A 14122-nucleotide genomic window follows, 5' to 3' on the forward strand; every position below is an offset into this window, starting at 1 on the left:
GCAAGACTGTTTACCTGCAGCTTCTTAGATTTAGATGTGTCATTTTCTACCCTACGTCAGAACTTTTTATTCACTACAACACTATTAAATTACTGCTCCAGTGAATTGGTCAAGCCAGTGTTCTAAAAGAATTTCATTTACACCTGCCACATACTGTCACTGTTAGAGGCTTTCAGGCATATCAGGAAAAAAGAGAGAGGATTTATTTTCTATAAATTACGCATTTATTTTTGTGGTAGCCACAAGATCATTTGTGGTGCCTGCTTTTTGGGTTTAGAACCAGGCACAGAAGTGTATGTGGGATTGTGAAAGCTAAGAAACTTCGGGAACAATGTTTTATAAATATGTGGTATTATTTGTGTAAAAATTTATTCAGTTTGCTTATCAAATGTAAATAGGTAAGCTAACCAACAGTAGGAAGAATTTTTAAAAATATAAAGAACAAAAATTACACACCTTGTTATCAAAATCAGTTAACATTTTCTTGACTGTCTTTGCTCAGAACCTTCTCTGTTGTTTCAAGAAGCAATAGTCCTAGTTTATAAGCGTCATATTAAACATATTTTGCCACCTAGGATATTATTAAGAACAACGCTATATTGAATGAGGTCAATCTATCTCTGTCTGGGTCACATAGCAGCCAGTCTATTCTGCTCAACTCCTTGGGTTATTTACTCTGCAGCGGCAGGAAGCACTACACACTTTTGGAAGTGCCCCAGTCAGCTTTTCTCTCAGCAGCAGAGCATGCTTGTCAGAAATGGCCTCTCCTTTCTGTTCTTCATTCTGGAGCAAAGTCCTACCTCCAAGTTTGCCCCAGAAACTTACATGACATTATATGTCACTGAGGTCATTTGTACTTCTTTGCTTCAATAGACTTCCTCATATATCTGGTTTTGTGAATATCAAGTTTTTGCCCATCGAGAAAAGTACAAAGCAATAAAAAAGTAATGTTTAGAATGAGCTACTGCTGATTTATTTTGGAAATTTAACTTTCTCACTGAATTAAAACTTTTCTTGTTCTCCTTCATTTCAGAAGATAGAGTAAATGTGGCAGATTTCAGAAAACTAGAATGGCTTTTCCCAGAAACAACAGCAAATTTTGATAAACTATTAATTCAATATCGGGGATTTTGTGCTTACACGTTTGCTGCAACAGATGGTCTTCTCCTTCCAGGTATATCATTGGAAATGAGACTGCTCTCCTTTCCCCAATTTTTTCTTTATATGGAGTTCTGTCATTGTCACTTGAATATTCACTTTAAAAACTTTATGGAATCTAATGGTGAACTAACAAAGGATCTACAAAGATGATCCAGACAAAGTCTTCATTTTGGAGGTGCTCTGGTAGACTGACTTAAGTAAGAAGTTATAAGTCATTAGTAATGGAAAAGTGTATATGTGTCATGAAATATGGATGCTGTAGTACCATTGAAAGGGGATGACTCATATGGCCAATGAAGAATTCTAGAAATGTTACACGACATTGACTGGATGCAGTGGCTCACGCCTGTAATCCCAGTACTTTGGGAGGCCAAGGCGGGTGGATCACTTGAGGTCAGGGGTTGGAGACCAGCCTGGCCAACATGGTGAAACCCTGTCTTTACTAAAAATGCAAAAATTAGCCAGGCTTGAGGTCAGGGGTTGGAGACCAGCCTGGCCAACATGGTGAAACCCTGTCTTTACTAAAAATGCAAAAATTAGCCAGGCATGGTGGTACATGCCTGTAGTCCCAGCTACTCGGGAGGCTGAAGCAGGAGAGTCACTTGAACCCGGGAGGCAGAGATTGCAGTGAGCAGAGATCACTCCACTGCACTTCAGCTGGGCAACAAAGTGAGACTTCCTTTCAAAAACAAAACAAAACAAAAGAAATGTTACACAACATTACTAAAAATATATAATCTTCCAAAGTAATTACTGAAAGAGCAACACTTATTTGACTGACATGTTTGTTAAAAAATATTCTTTGTTACTTTACAGTTATATTTCACTGGCATAGATTAGGATTTCTCTGTTAGACCCCTATAAGGAAATGGCTAATATCAAGTAAAATTTCTCTATGATGTATATTATTAGAGCTTCTCCAAAATAAAGAATAAATCAGAGATAGAGATGAAATAAAATTACTATCCAAAAAGTGCTGTGTGAATTGTGAATAAGAAAAAGCCTGCCAGGGCTAGAATGAAAACTGTGACAAGATTGTGTCTTAATTTACTTTACACCATTAACCTTATTTTTCTTCTTTCTTTTTTTTCTTTATTTCTTTTGTTAAGTTTCAAAATTGGGTATTTTTTCGTTAAAAATAACTATTGGGATTGTGTGTATACAGGCTAGAGAGAGCACACAATTGGCTCATTTAAAAAATGTTATTACATTTTTGATAATGGGAATAACAAAATATTTACTGTGGGAAATTGAGAGTAATATTCTGAGGCCCAATGAGGGTCACTGGTACTGGGGAGAAAACAATCAAGAGCCTTGCAGAGGTAAAATGCAATGGAATGTAGATAGTTTCCTTTTCTTTCTCCTCCCTTCCTCTCTCCCTCCCCTGCCTCCCTCCTCCTCTCCATTCCTTCCTTCCTTCCCTGTTTCACACAAATAAGAAAGGAAAGGAGAAACATGGATGTGGCATGATGGCAGAGGAAGCATGATGTAGTTGGAAAAGCTATGGGCTAGGGTTCAGAAAAGCCTGGTCTGTGTCCTTAGTGAACTAGGTAACATTTATGAAATCTCACAACCTCTGTGAACTTCAGTTTCCCCTCAGGAAAATGAAAAGGATCAACCAGGAGGTCTGTATGGTCCCTTCCAGGGTCTCCCAACTATAAGTTTAAGAAGAAAAAAGGCAAAGTAGAAAAGTAGAAGAGCTTATGGGACCATGAGTTTCAGATTCCTCTCTGAATAAGTGAATTCTGACTATTTCTGCTTGCTACATTATTTCTACTTCATTATTTTCTGGGCAGCAGCAACCTGCATTACTTCAGATGAATTCTGTAGAACTGCCCTTCTTCCATTCAGGAATAGAGACCACATGACTTAAATCCCAGGGTAACACTGGTGCTTACCAGTCAGGGTCCTTTTCTGATGACTTCATTGCCTACCACACCTTCCCTCATTTGCTCCATTCCAGCAGCTCTGGCTTTCTTGCTGCTGTTGAACAGTCGAAGCCTACTTTCACCTCAGAGCCTTTGCACTCTACTTGGAAAGCTCTGCCTTCCAGGTTGCTACTCGCCTTGCTGCCTCATTTTATTCAGTCTTCCCTAATCACTCAATTTAAAGTATCACTTGCACACTTCTTGCTTTTACTATATGTTTAACCTCCTTTATTACTTTTTTCATGTAGCACTTGTCACTCTGTGGCCTATGATATATTTGTGATTTTTTGAGAGCAGGGAATCTGTTATCTTCTACAGGCTTAGCACCAAGAACATGGTCAATAACTATTTGTTGGATAAATGAAAGAATAAATGAATAAGACAGTTACTCTTTCTAATACAACTTCCACAAACTATGTGGATATTTAATTATCTATAGTCTATGTAGTATCTTTTTACCGTGCAAAATATTTGCTAATATGCAAATTTGCATTTTGAAAAAGATGACCCATTTTTGTAGTTCTTACTGGGTTATTTTAAACATAGACCTTGCAGTAGTTAGTTGAAGTAGCTTTGAAAAATCTGCCAGATGAGTAAGTGGCTTTTCATAAAAGATTTTTAAAATTATTATATCTGAATAGTGGAAAGTATTTTTACATAAAATACAGTTTAAAATCATACTTTAACATAAAAATATAATTAGTATGGATTTCACATATCATTTAAAAATGTATAAATTAAAATGCTAATTATAACATTTTAGCAAAAAAAGCATAAGTGATATGTTAAAAATGGAGTGGAAGGGGCTGAGCGTGGTGGCTCATGCCTGTAATCCCAGCACTTTGGGAGGCCGAGGCAGGTGGATCACCTGAGGTCAGGAGTTCAAGACCAGCCTGACCAATTTGTTGAAACCCCGTCTCTATTAAAAATACAAAAATTAGCTGGGTGTGGTGGTGCATACCTGTAATCCCAGCTCCTCAAGAAACTGAGACAGGAGAATTGCTTGAACTTGGGAGGCAGAGGTTGCAGTGAGCTGAGATCACGCCACTGGACTCTGGCCTGGGTGACAGAGCAAGACTTTGTTTCAAAAAAAAAAAAAAAAAATGGAAGGGCCAGGAGTGGTGGCTTATGTCAGTAATCCCAACACTTTGGGAGGCCGAGGGGAGCAGATCGCTTGAGTCTAGGAGTTTGAGACCAGCCTGGATGACGTGGTGAAACCCTATCTCTCCAAAAGGGGTTAGCTAGGTGGGGTGGCAAATGTCTGTAGTCCCAGCTACCTGGGAGGGTAAGGCAGGAGGATCCCTCGAGCCTGGGATGTTGATGCTGTAGTGAGCTAAGATTGTGCCACTGCACTCCAGCCAGGATGATAAGAGTGGGACACAGTCTAAAAAAAAAAAAAAAAAAAAAAAAAAGGAGTGGATGAGGAATGGCTCTATGGTATGTTACAAACACAGAGTAACAACATTTCTTTTCTTTTTTCTTTTTTTTTTTTTCTTGAGACAGAGTCTCGCTCTGTCACTCAGGCTGGAGTGCAATGGCACGATCTCAGCTCACTGCAACCTCCGCCTCTCAGGTTCAAGCTATTCTCCTGCCTGAGCCTCTTGAATAGCTGGAATTACAGGCACACACTACCATGCCCATCTAATTTTTGTATTTTTAGTAGAGACGGGGTTTCACCTTGTTGGTCAGGCTGGTCTTGAACTCCTGACCTCAGGTGGTCTGCCTGCTTTGGCCTCCCAAAGTGCTGGAATTACAGGTGTGAGCCACCGTGCCCGGCCAGAATAACAATATTTCATAAGCGATCAAGACATTTCATGTTTAATTCTTTTTATTTTCAGGAAATCCAGCAATTGGAATTTTAAAATATAAAGCAAAATATTACACATTCAATAGTAAAGATGCTGCATATTCATTTGCAGAAAATCCTGAACATTATATTGATATAGTTAGAGAAAAGGCCAAAAAAAATACAGAGTTAATTCAGCTATTGGAACTTCATCAACAGTTTGAAACACTGATTCCATATTCTCAGGTAAGCAGGGTCAATATATTTTATGAATTTATGACATTTAAAAATATAGTTAATTTAAAAGTTGTATTTTGTTGTAGAATGCTTCCCAAGTCCAGGCAGAGAGAGAGAGTCAGATGAGGGTCTTTACAGGTTGTCTTAAAGGGATTCACATCTGAAGATGAAAACTAATGGAATAAATAAAGAATAATGAAAACAGGATATGGAGTCAAATTGATGAATTAGGAAATGGGGAAATCTGAATGCAAAGGACTTCATTGACTTATAAATAATTGAAGCTGCAGTATATTTCTGTATCTAAAATTGGAGGAGCTCAACACAGATAACATGGATAGTAACTTATACTCAGAGGTGCAAAACAATTTAACAGGTTTAAACTGTAGTAGTCTGAAAGGCCACAAAATGGATCTCACGGTGGGTTTCTTGTATGTCTGTGTCTATTGATTAATTCATTCATCTTATTTAGTAAGCCACTTATTGTGTGTTGGTAATTATTCTTGGCATAAGGGATTTCATGAAACAAAACAGATAAAAATCTCTACCAGTTTGGAACTCACATTTGAATGCTATATATTCTCACGTTCTTCCTCTTTTTCTCTCATTTTCATTGTTCATCTCTTTTTATGTTCTTTTTAGAGACAAGGTCTCACTCTGTCACCCAGGATGGAGAGCAGTGGCACAATCATAGCTCACTGTAGCCTCCAACTCCTGGGATCCTCTTGCCTCAGTCTCCCAAGAAGCTGGGGCTACAGGCAAGTGCCACCATGCCTGGCTAATTTTTTAAAAAAACTTTTTTTGTAGAGATAGGGTCTTGCCATGTTGCCCAGGCTGGTCTCAAACTTGTGGCTTCAAGTTATCCTCCTGCCTTGGCATCCCAAAATATTGGGATTATAGGCATAAGCCACCATGCCCAGCCTGCTGTTCATCTCTTAAGTGGTCTTTCTGTCTCTCCTCTCTCTTGTTGAGTTTCTTTCTTTTAAACTCACTAAAATGAAAACATTTTGAAATACATGGTTTAAAATGTCTACTGTTTGCTTTTTTTTTTTGACCAAGTCTTGCTCTGTTGCCCAGGCTGGAGTGCAGTGATCTCGGCTCACTGCAACTTCCACCTCCCAGATTCAAGCAATTTTCCTGTCTTAACCTTCCGAGTATCTGGGACTACAGGTGGACAGCACCACTCCTGGCTAATTTTTTGTATTTTTAGTAGAGATAAGAGTTTCACCATGTTGGCCAGGCTGGTCTCGAACTCCTGATCTCAGGTGATCCACCCACCTTGGCCTCCCAAAGTGCTGGAATTACAGGCGTGAGCCACCACGCCCGGACTCGTTTGCTATTTTTGTCAACATTTTAACTATGAAGCAGGTGGGCTTTGTGCCACTGACCTGGCCAGCAGAGATCCAAGCAGTAATTAGGGAGAGGACTGTTGGGCGGGTGACAGTGGAGCACAGAGGATGGTCTGAACACTTGGGCAGGAAGATCAGAAACAAGCTAAGGACTTAGTCATCGAGGCGGGTGGGGGAAGTATGGCAGTCAGGACCGTGGACAGCTCAGTTGGTGCTGTTACTCTGACATCGTGATGTGCTGTGTTCTGACATTGGGTTATTCTGACATTGTGATGACATCGTTGATGTATGGCTCCAGCGCCCCTTTCCGATGAAGCTATTCTGCAGAGCCTTCTAGATTCCTCCTGTTGTGATGAGAAATTGGTCTTGTCTACAGTGTCTTTCTGTATGTGAGCCCAATAGTAGGTAGGCCTACAATTTTTGTTTCCACTAAAAGGTTAGTTACTCTGAAAATGTGCCAATTTAACTTCATTATAAGGCTTGTCAGTTACCCATAATCCTGAGAGGACTTGTTAATACTTCAGTTTGTAATATTTGCCAATTTGATGAATTTGAAATGGTACTTATTATTGTTTCTTTTTTTTTTTCTGAGATGGACTCTTGCTCTGTTGCCCAGGCTGGAGTGCAGTGGCGTGATATCAGCTCACTGCAAGCTCCGCCTCCCTGGTTCAAGCAATTCTCTGCCTCAGCCTCCTGAGTAGTTGGGATTACAGGCGTCCACCACCACGCCTGGCTAATTTTTGTATTTTTAGCAGAGACAGGGTTTCACCATCTTGGCCCAGCTAGTCTTGAACTCCTGACCTCATGATCCAGCCACCTCGGCCTCCCAAAGTGCTGGGATTACAGGCATGAGCCACCGCGCTGGGCCCTTATTACTGTTTTATTGTGCGTTTTTCTAATAGTGAAGTTTAGCATTTCTTCTTATTTATCTGTTCAGGTTTCCCCTTCTGTGCATTGCCTATTTATAACTTTTGCCAGTTTTTTTTTTTTTTCTCCATTCGCTCTGTTTTTAAGTTGTTGATTGGCAGTTCCTTTCTATTCTAAATATTAATCCTTTCTAAGTTATAGAAGTTGCAAATGTCTTTCCCAGCCTGACACCTCTCTGTTAACTTTGTAAGTCGAATCCTTCATTGAAGACACATCTTTAATTTTAATGTAGTCATAACTAATAATTTTTTCCTTTAAAGATTGTACTTTTTAAAAATCTTATTTTAGAAATTCTTCTCTCTCCTAAGATTATTCTTTTACATTTTCTTTTTATTTTCTTTTTATTTTTTTGAGACAGAGGCTCACTCTGTAGCCCAGGCTGGAGTGCAGTGGCATGAACATAGCTCACTACAGTGTTGACCTTCTGGGTTCAAGCAATCCTCTTGCCTTGGGCTTTTGTGTAGCTGAGACCACAGGCATGCACCACCATGCCTGGATAATTTTTTTTTTTTTTTTTTTTTTTTTTAGTTTTTCTAGAGACGGTGCCTCACTTTGTTGCTCAGGCTGGTCTTGAACTCCTAGGCTCAAGCAATCCTCTTGCCTCAGCCTCCCAAAGTGCTGGGATTACATGCGTGAGCCACCACATCCAGCCCATTTTCTTCTTTTTAAATTGTCAATCTAAATAACAGATACTCTCTAAAAGAAAATGATATTTGTTCAGGACCAGGCACTGCAATGAGAATACACTTGCCATAGTAAACTATGTGTGTATTCAGAGAGGTAAAGAAAGACAAAGTCTGTTAAGGGAAAAATTAGGAGGATTACATAATTGTTTAAGATAGTTATCCTGGCCAGGCGTAGTGGCTTACGCCTGTAATCCCAACACTTTGGGAGGCTGAGGCGGGTGGATTACAAGGTCAGGAGTTCGAGACCATCCTGGTCAACATGGTGAAACCCTGTCTCTACTAAAAATACAAAAATTAGCTGGGCGTCATGGCGCGTGCCTGTATTCCCAGCTACTTAGGAGGCTGAGGCAGGAGAATCGCTTGAACCAGGGAGTCAGAGGTTGCAGTGAGCCGAGATCGCACCACTCCACTCCAGCCTGGCAACAGAGCGAGACTCTTGTCTCACAAAAAAAAAAAAAAAAAAAAATCATTATCCTTGGCTTGGTTGGACAGGCAGTTGCTGGGCAGATGTCATCACAGAAATATTTTTTCTGTGTAAGGTTGTGGTGACTTTTGAGCAGGATTGTGTTTTTTGGAGAGTCTTTTTGATAATTTTAAAAAGGGATTTGCCATGGGAGCCCTTCCTTCCTGGCCATCCGTGGCTCTGTTTGTCAGAGTTTTTAACACAAGTGACACCATTTTGATTCTGACAACTTTCACACAATTTATTTTTTACATTGAGATCTTTAGTCTATTTGGAGATAATAAAAGATTCTAATGTATTTTTCTTCATGTAGTAAGCCAGTTTTCCTAACACGATTTACTAAATAATGTAAGTGTATTTCCCACAAAATATGATGCACCTCTATTGTATTAACAACTTTCATATGAAATAGGTTTATTTCTAGGCTTTCTATTCCATTGCATTAGTCTATTTCTCTCTATCCTAATACCACACTGCTTTAATTACTATTGCTTTGTAATATATTTTATTATCTGATAAGGAAGCTCTCTTCTTTGCCTTTTAGTTTTCAAAATTTTCCATGTAAGTTTCTTAATGAATTTGCTAAGTTTCCCCAAAAAATCTTACTGGAATTTTAACTGGAATTGCATTAAACTAATGAAATAATTTGTGGAGGAATTTATATATTTATTGTACTGAATTGTCCCATCAATAAAAATACCATTTTCATAGTGTTTTTTTCCTATAGTAGTTTCATTAATTACGCCTTCATAAAACTTGATGGATTTAGTTATATTTTATTCTCTACCTATTTCTAAAATAGTAGTTGAGTTTTTGCCATTCATGTATGTATTCCTAAATAATATATATCTGTGAAATGACCTCATTTTGCCCAATTTTCTGTTAGTTGATTTCTCTTTATCTTAGTGATTTGCAGGAAGTGTTTTTTCAAAATTATATTTTGGATATGAATTCTTTGTTAAATATATGTTTTGAAGATATGTTTTCTCAGTTTGTGGCTTATGTTTTCATTCTTTTTGTGGTATCTCTTGATGAACAAGTCTTCCATTTTAATGTGTAATGTGTCATTATTTTTTCTTCATGTCTTGTTTAAGAAGTTCTTATGTATTTTGAGATCACAAAAATATTCTTACCTTTTTTTTTTAAAAGAAATATATTTTGTCTATTATGTAGAGCCTTTAGTTCACTTGGATTATATTTTTGTTTGTGATGGGAGGTAAAGAACCAATTTTATTTTTTTCCCATTTGTAGTGAAATTGTCGTAGACCATTTGTTTAATAGTCTCTCCTTTCCTCACTGATCTACAGTGTCTTATCAATAACCACAGGCTTATTTTTGCACTCTCTATTATTCCTGTAATTGAGTTGAGTTACTCAATTTTTAAAAAATTCCTGTACTGATATCTTCAATAGCTTCATAAGTCTTGATATCTGGTAGAGTAAATTTTCACATTCTCTCTTCTCTGAAAAGTCTTGTCTATACTAGACTTTTTACTTTTATAAATTTGAGAAGTACATAATGAAATTCCATTAAAAACCCTTGAAGGAATTCTGATTGAAATTGCCTTGTATATGTAGGTTAGTAAGAGAAGAATGGACATTTTTACAACATTGAGTCTCCCTGTCCAAAGCATCAATGTAGTTTTATAATATTTCCTATCAAAGAATTGCACATTTTTTGGTTAGATTTATTTGTAGGGACTTTGTATTTTTTGTTGCTATTTTAAATGCTGTTGATGCTGAGGATTGAATTTTAGTTCATTATTGCTTATATTATGGAAATACAGTTTATTTCTGCATATTGATTTTATATTCAGCAACCTTAATAAACTCCCTTACTAATTCTAATAATTGATATTTGACAGTCTATTGATATTTAGAGTCTGTTAGTTTTTTTTTTTTTAATGTGGGCCATCACAATATATGCAAATAATAATTCCCCTAGACTTTGTATTTTTTTAACGCTATATTGCTTTATTATAGGAGGTGAGTGTTGTTGTGGGGAGTGGGGGGCATCCTGGTGAGGAAATAAATCAGAGGACTGCAAATGCAGGGAGCAATAATGTTAAAATCGTAATATGCAAAATGAATAATTGCAATCATTTTCTTAAGACTCAACTCATAGATGGAAAATGTTAATTGCTACTGCAGAAAGCATCTGTATGAAGTAGAAAGTGGTTTTGATAACATAAGTAGAGAATATCTAGAAAATGGAGGTAAATGGGATGTAAAATTCTGGCAGCAATATAATGTCCCCAGTGGTAAGGCTGAGGCCAGCACCTAATGAGGATGACAGTTCTGTGGGGAATTTTGGGTGGTACTTGGAGAAATATTACACTATGCATAAACCAAGCTGAACTGCTTTCACAAGTGTTACAAAGTTTCATATAGTAAAAGGTTTGTTTGTTTTTTCTACAAGCACTCCATTTTCACAGCAAGAGTGTACTGAATATTTAAACAAGGAAGAGAGTATACATGGAAGATATAGTATGTAGCTCTTTGATATACTAATGCATAAAATTCAAAATGATTAAACTATAGTACATGTGGGGACTTTTTTTTTTTTTTTTTTTTTTTAAGACAGAGTCTCGCTCTGTCCCCCAGGCTGGAGTGCAGTGGCGCGATCTCGGCTCACTGCAAGCTCCGCCTCCCGGGTTGACACCATTCTCCTGCCTCAGCCTCCCGAGAAGCTGGGACTACAGGCGCCTGCCACCACGCCCAGCTAATTTATTTGTATTTTTAGTAGAGATGGGGTTTCACCGTGTTAGCTAGGATGGTCTCGATCTCCTGACCTCGTGATCAACCCGCCTGGGCCTCCCAAAGTGCTGGGATTACAGGCGTGAGCCACCGTGCCCGGCCCATGTGGGGCTTTTGACAATGACAAGGTGGTGGTTACAGAAAGCATGGAACCACCACCCTTCTATGTGTGTTTTCATTTTGTATTTTTTCTTCATTTTTTCTTAATCAGCTCTGCTGTTGGCTGCTTCTTAGCAAAACCGCTAAGAACAAAATTGTAATCATTGAACATAGTACTCTGGCAATCAGGACATTTAAAACCTTCCATATTCTAGGGGCAAAGAAAGTAGTGTGTGACATTTAAAACTGATTTACAAGCAAGGTAGCACAAACTTTTCCTGCATGAAAGACTTCCACAGCTTTCCCAGCCAGGTCATCATAGAAGGTCTGACTTAAGGTTCTTTTGAAGCTAACATGAAAAATTCTGTTTCTGGAGTGATGTGAATAGTCTGGTAAATTCCATCCGATTTCACTCCATTGATGTCATGAGTGACATCCTTTGTAGTGATGCCATCTTTCATGTAGGACTGATTCATAACTGCTTGGTCAAGCTCACTATCAAAATTTTCAGGGTTTAATCTGTTTGCTTGCCAGATTCTCTGGGAAATCCAGAGTATGTACAAGTACCAACAGTCAGAATTCACACATTCCATACAATATGCTATTCCACTTGGGAAAATTATATTAAGAAACTGTTTCTTCCTGGAAATTCTGGTGTGGGCACACTTGGTGAGAAGGCTTTATGAAATTTCAGGCAAATAAGAGAAGCTTTTCATTGAGCCAAATCTGCTATAATCCCTAGCAGGCTTCAACAGGGGAACCAGTGCTTTCAGCAAAAGTTGGTCCCATATGTCTTCCAAATAAAATGTCTCTTGGAGATAAACGTGCTACTATCACTGAGTACATAAGCTTCCTGATTGTCAGTTTTTGTTACACTTATGATGGAACATTGCAGATCCTTCCAAAACATGTCACCCTCAGATCCTGGAGTGGTGAAAAGATTTCCAGATTTTTGGTTTGCATTGGGTTGCTGCCAGGAGAACATCCAGCAGCTTCTAGGTCCCATTGAAAAACCGTGCAACTTCCGTCATCGTGAGGCTAGAGAACAATCAACAACCACAGTAAATCAACTAAATGAAATACCTTTTTCTTCTTCTGCTGCTGCTGCTGCAAATTGTTCAGGATGTGTTACATTCCGGTTCCTTTTTTGCTATAATTTTATATTGATTTTATTAAGGATTAAAAACTCTTCCTGGCTTTTTCTTTCTTTCTTTTTTTGGTAAGTAAAAGTTGAACTTGAGACTGAAAATAGAGGCAGATACAGTTCAGTCTCCTGTAGTCTGTTGTTTCACCATTAGAGAGTACAGTCAGCACTAGCTAATGTTGCAGTCTGTACTGTGGAGGACTGTAGATGTCATTATACTCTACTTTTGTCTTATCTTACTACATTGACAAGCAACTCTAGTATAGTATTAAATAGAGGTAGCGAAATTGGGCAGCTTCGTCTTCTTATCCCCCCAAATAATATTTCTGATATTTCATAATTGCAGTGCTCATTGTAGCTTTTTGTGGATTTCGTTTTCTTAAGGGTTTCCTCTCTAATCTCATTTGCTGAGAGTTTTTTATATGAATAATTATTGAATTGTATCAAATACTGTTTCTGCATCTTTTGAGATGAATGATTGGCCTTTATCCTTTAATCTGCTAATGTGGTGAATTATATTATTTCTAAAATTAAGCCAACTTTGCATTCCTGGAATCAGTCCAACTTGGTATGGTTTATTTAAAAAATACATTCTTGAATTCAGCTTTTTAATTTTTCTTTAGCAGTTTTACATTTATATTCCTCAGTGCAATTAACCTATGCATTTCCTTTCTTTTACTGTCCATTGTTTTGATGTGAAAGTTATACATGTCTTATAAATGAGTATGAATGTTTTACACTTTCTTTTCTCTGAAATAATTTATGTATAAGTGGAATTATCTGGTAATGTATGCTGATAAAGCTCTCTGGGCTTCTTTGGTTGGAAACATTATAACTATGCTAAATTAAACTATAAGTTTAACTACTTCTGTGATTACAGGAATTTTTTCCAGGTAGTTTATTTCTTTTGTATCAGATTGAATAAGTTGTATTTTTCTAGGAATTTATTCAAATCATCTAAGGTTTTAAACTTATTCTCATGAAGATTTCACAATATCCTTTTATTATTTGTTTAATCTCTAAATTATCTTTTGCTCTCTTTTAAACTCCAGATATTGTTTATTTCAGCCTTCTCTTTTTATTTTGATCAATCTTGCCAGAGCACTAGTTTCTCAGTCTTTTTAAAGAATCAGCATTTGACTTTATTGACCCTATTTCATGACTGCTTTCATTTTATATTTTCTTCTCTGATCTTTATTATTTTCCTTTATCTAGTTCATTTATTTTATTCTATTTGTTTTTTAACTTTTAAAGATAGATGCTTAGCTCATTCGTTTTTAGCCTTTCTTTTTAACTTAATGCAATAAATTTGCTTTTTACTATACTATGAGAGTTGTATGTCACTTAAGTTTTTAAAAAATAATTACAACCTTTATTTTAGATTCAGGGGGCACATGTGCAGGTTTGTTACATGGGTTTATTGCATGAAGCCAAGGTTTGGGGTATGATTGATCTTGTCACCCAGGTAGTGAGCATAGTACCCAACAGTTTTTCAGCCCTTGCCCTCTCTCCCTCCCCACTCTAGTAGCCCCCATTATCTATTGTTGCCATCTTGATGTCCATGAGTGTCCAGTGTTTACCTCCCA

General features: G+C 37.5%; 1 protein-coding gene across 3 annotated transcripts in view; it reads left to right on the forward strand.

Moving 5' to 3' along the window:
• The window catches only part of CFAP206 (cilia and flagella associated protein 206), a 70348-nt gene that overhangs the window by 21455 nt on the left and 34771 nt on the right, over positions 1 to 14122 (forward strand). For all 3 annotated transcript variants that reach the window (XR_004442788.1, XM_033234556.1, XM_033234558.1), the window contains exons 10-11: positions 1034 to 1174; positions 4928 to 5121. Coding sequence is in view for 2 of the 3 variants with exons in the window: in XM_033234556.1 (XP_033090447.1) it covers positions 1034 to 1174; positions 4928 to 5121 (335 nt within the window). In the remaining variant the exon portion in view is untranslated. The remainder of the gene's footprint in view (positions 1 to 1033; positions 1175 to 4927; positions 5122 to 14122) is intronic.

This window comes from Trachypithecus francoisi, unplaced genomic scaffold (genome assembly GCF_009764315.1).
Source record: "Trachypithecus francoisi isolate TF-2019V2 unplaced genomic scaffold, Tfra_2.0 Lachesis_group15, whole genome shotgun sequence".
Classification (NCBI taxonomy): Eukaryota; Metazoa; Chordata; class Mammalia; order Primates; family Cercopithecidae; genus Trachypithecus; species Trachypithecus francoisi.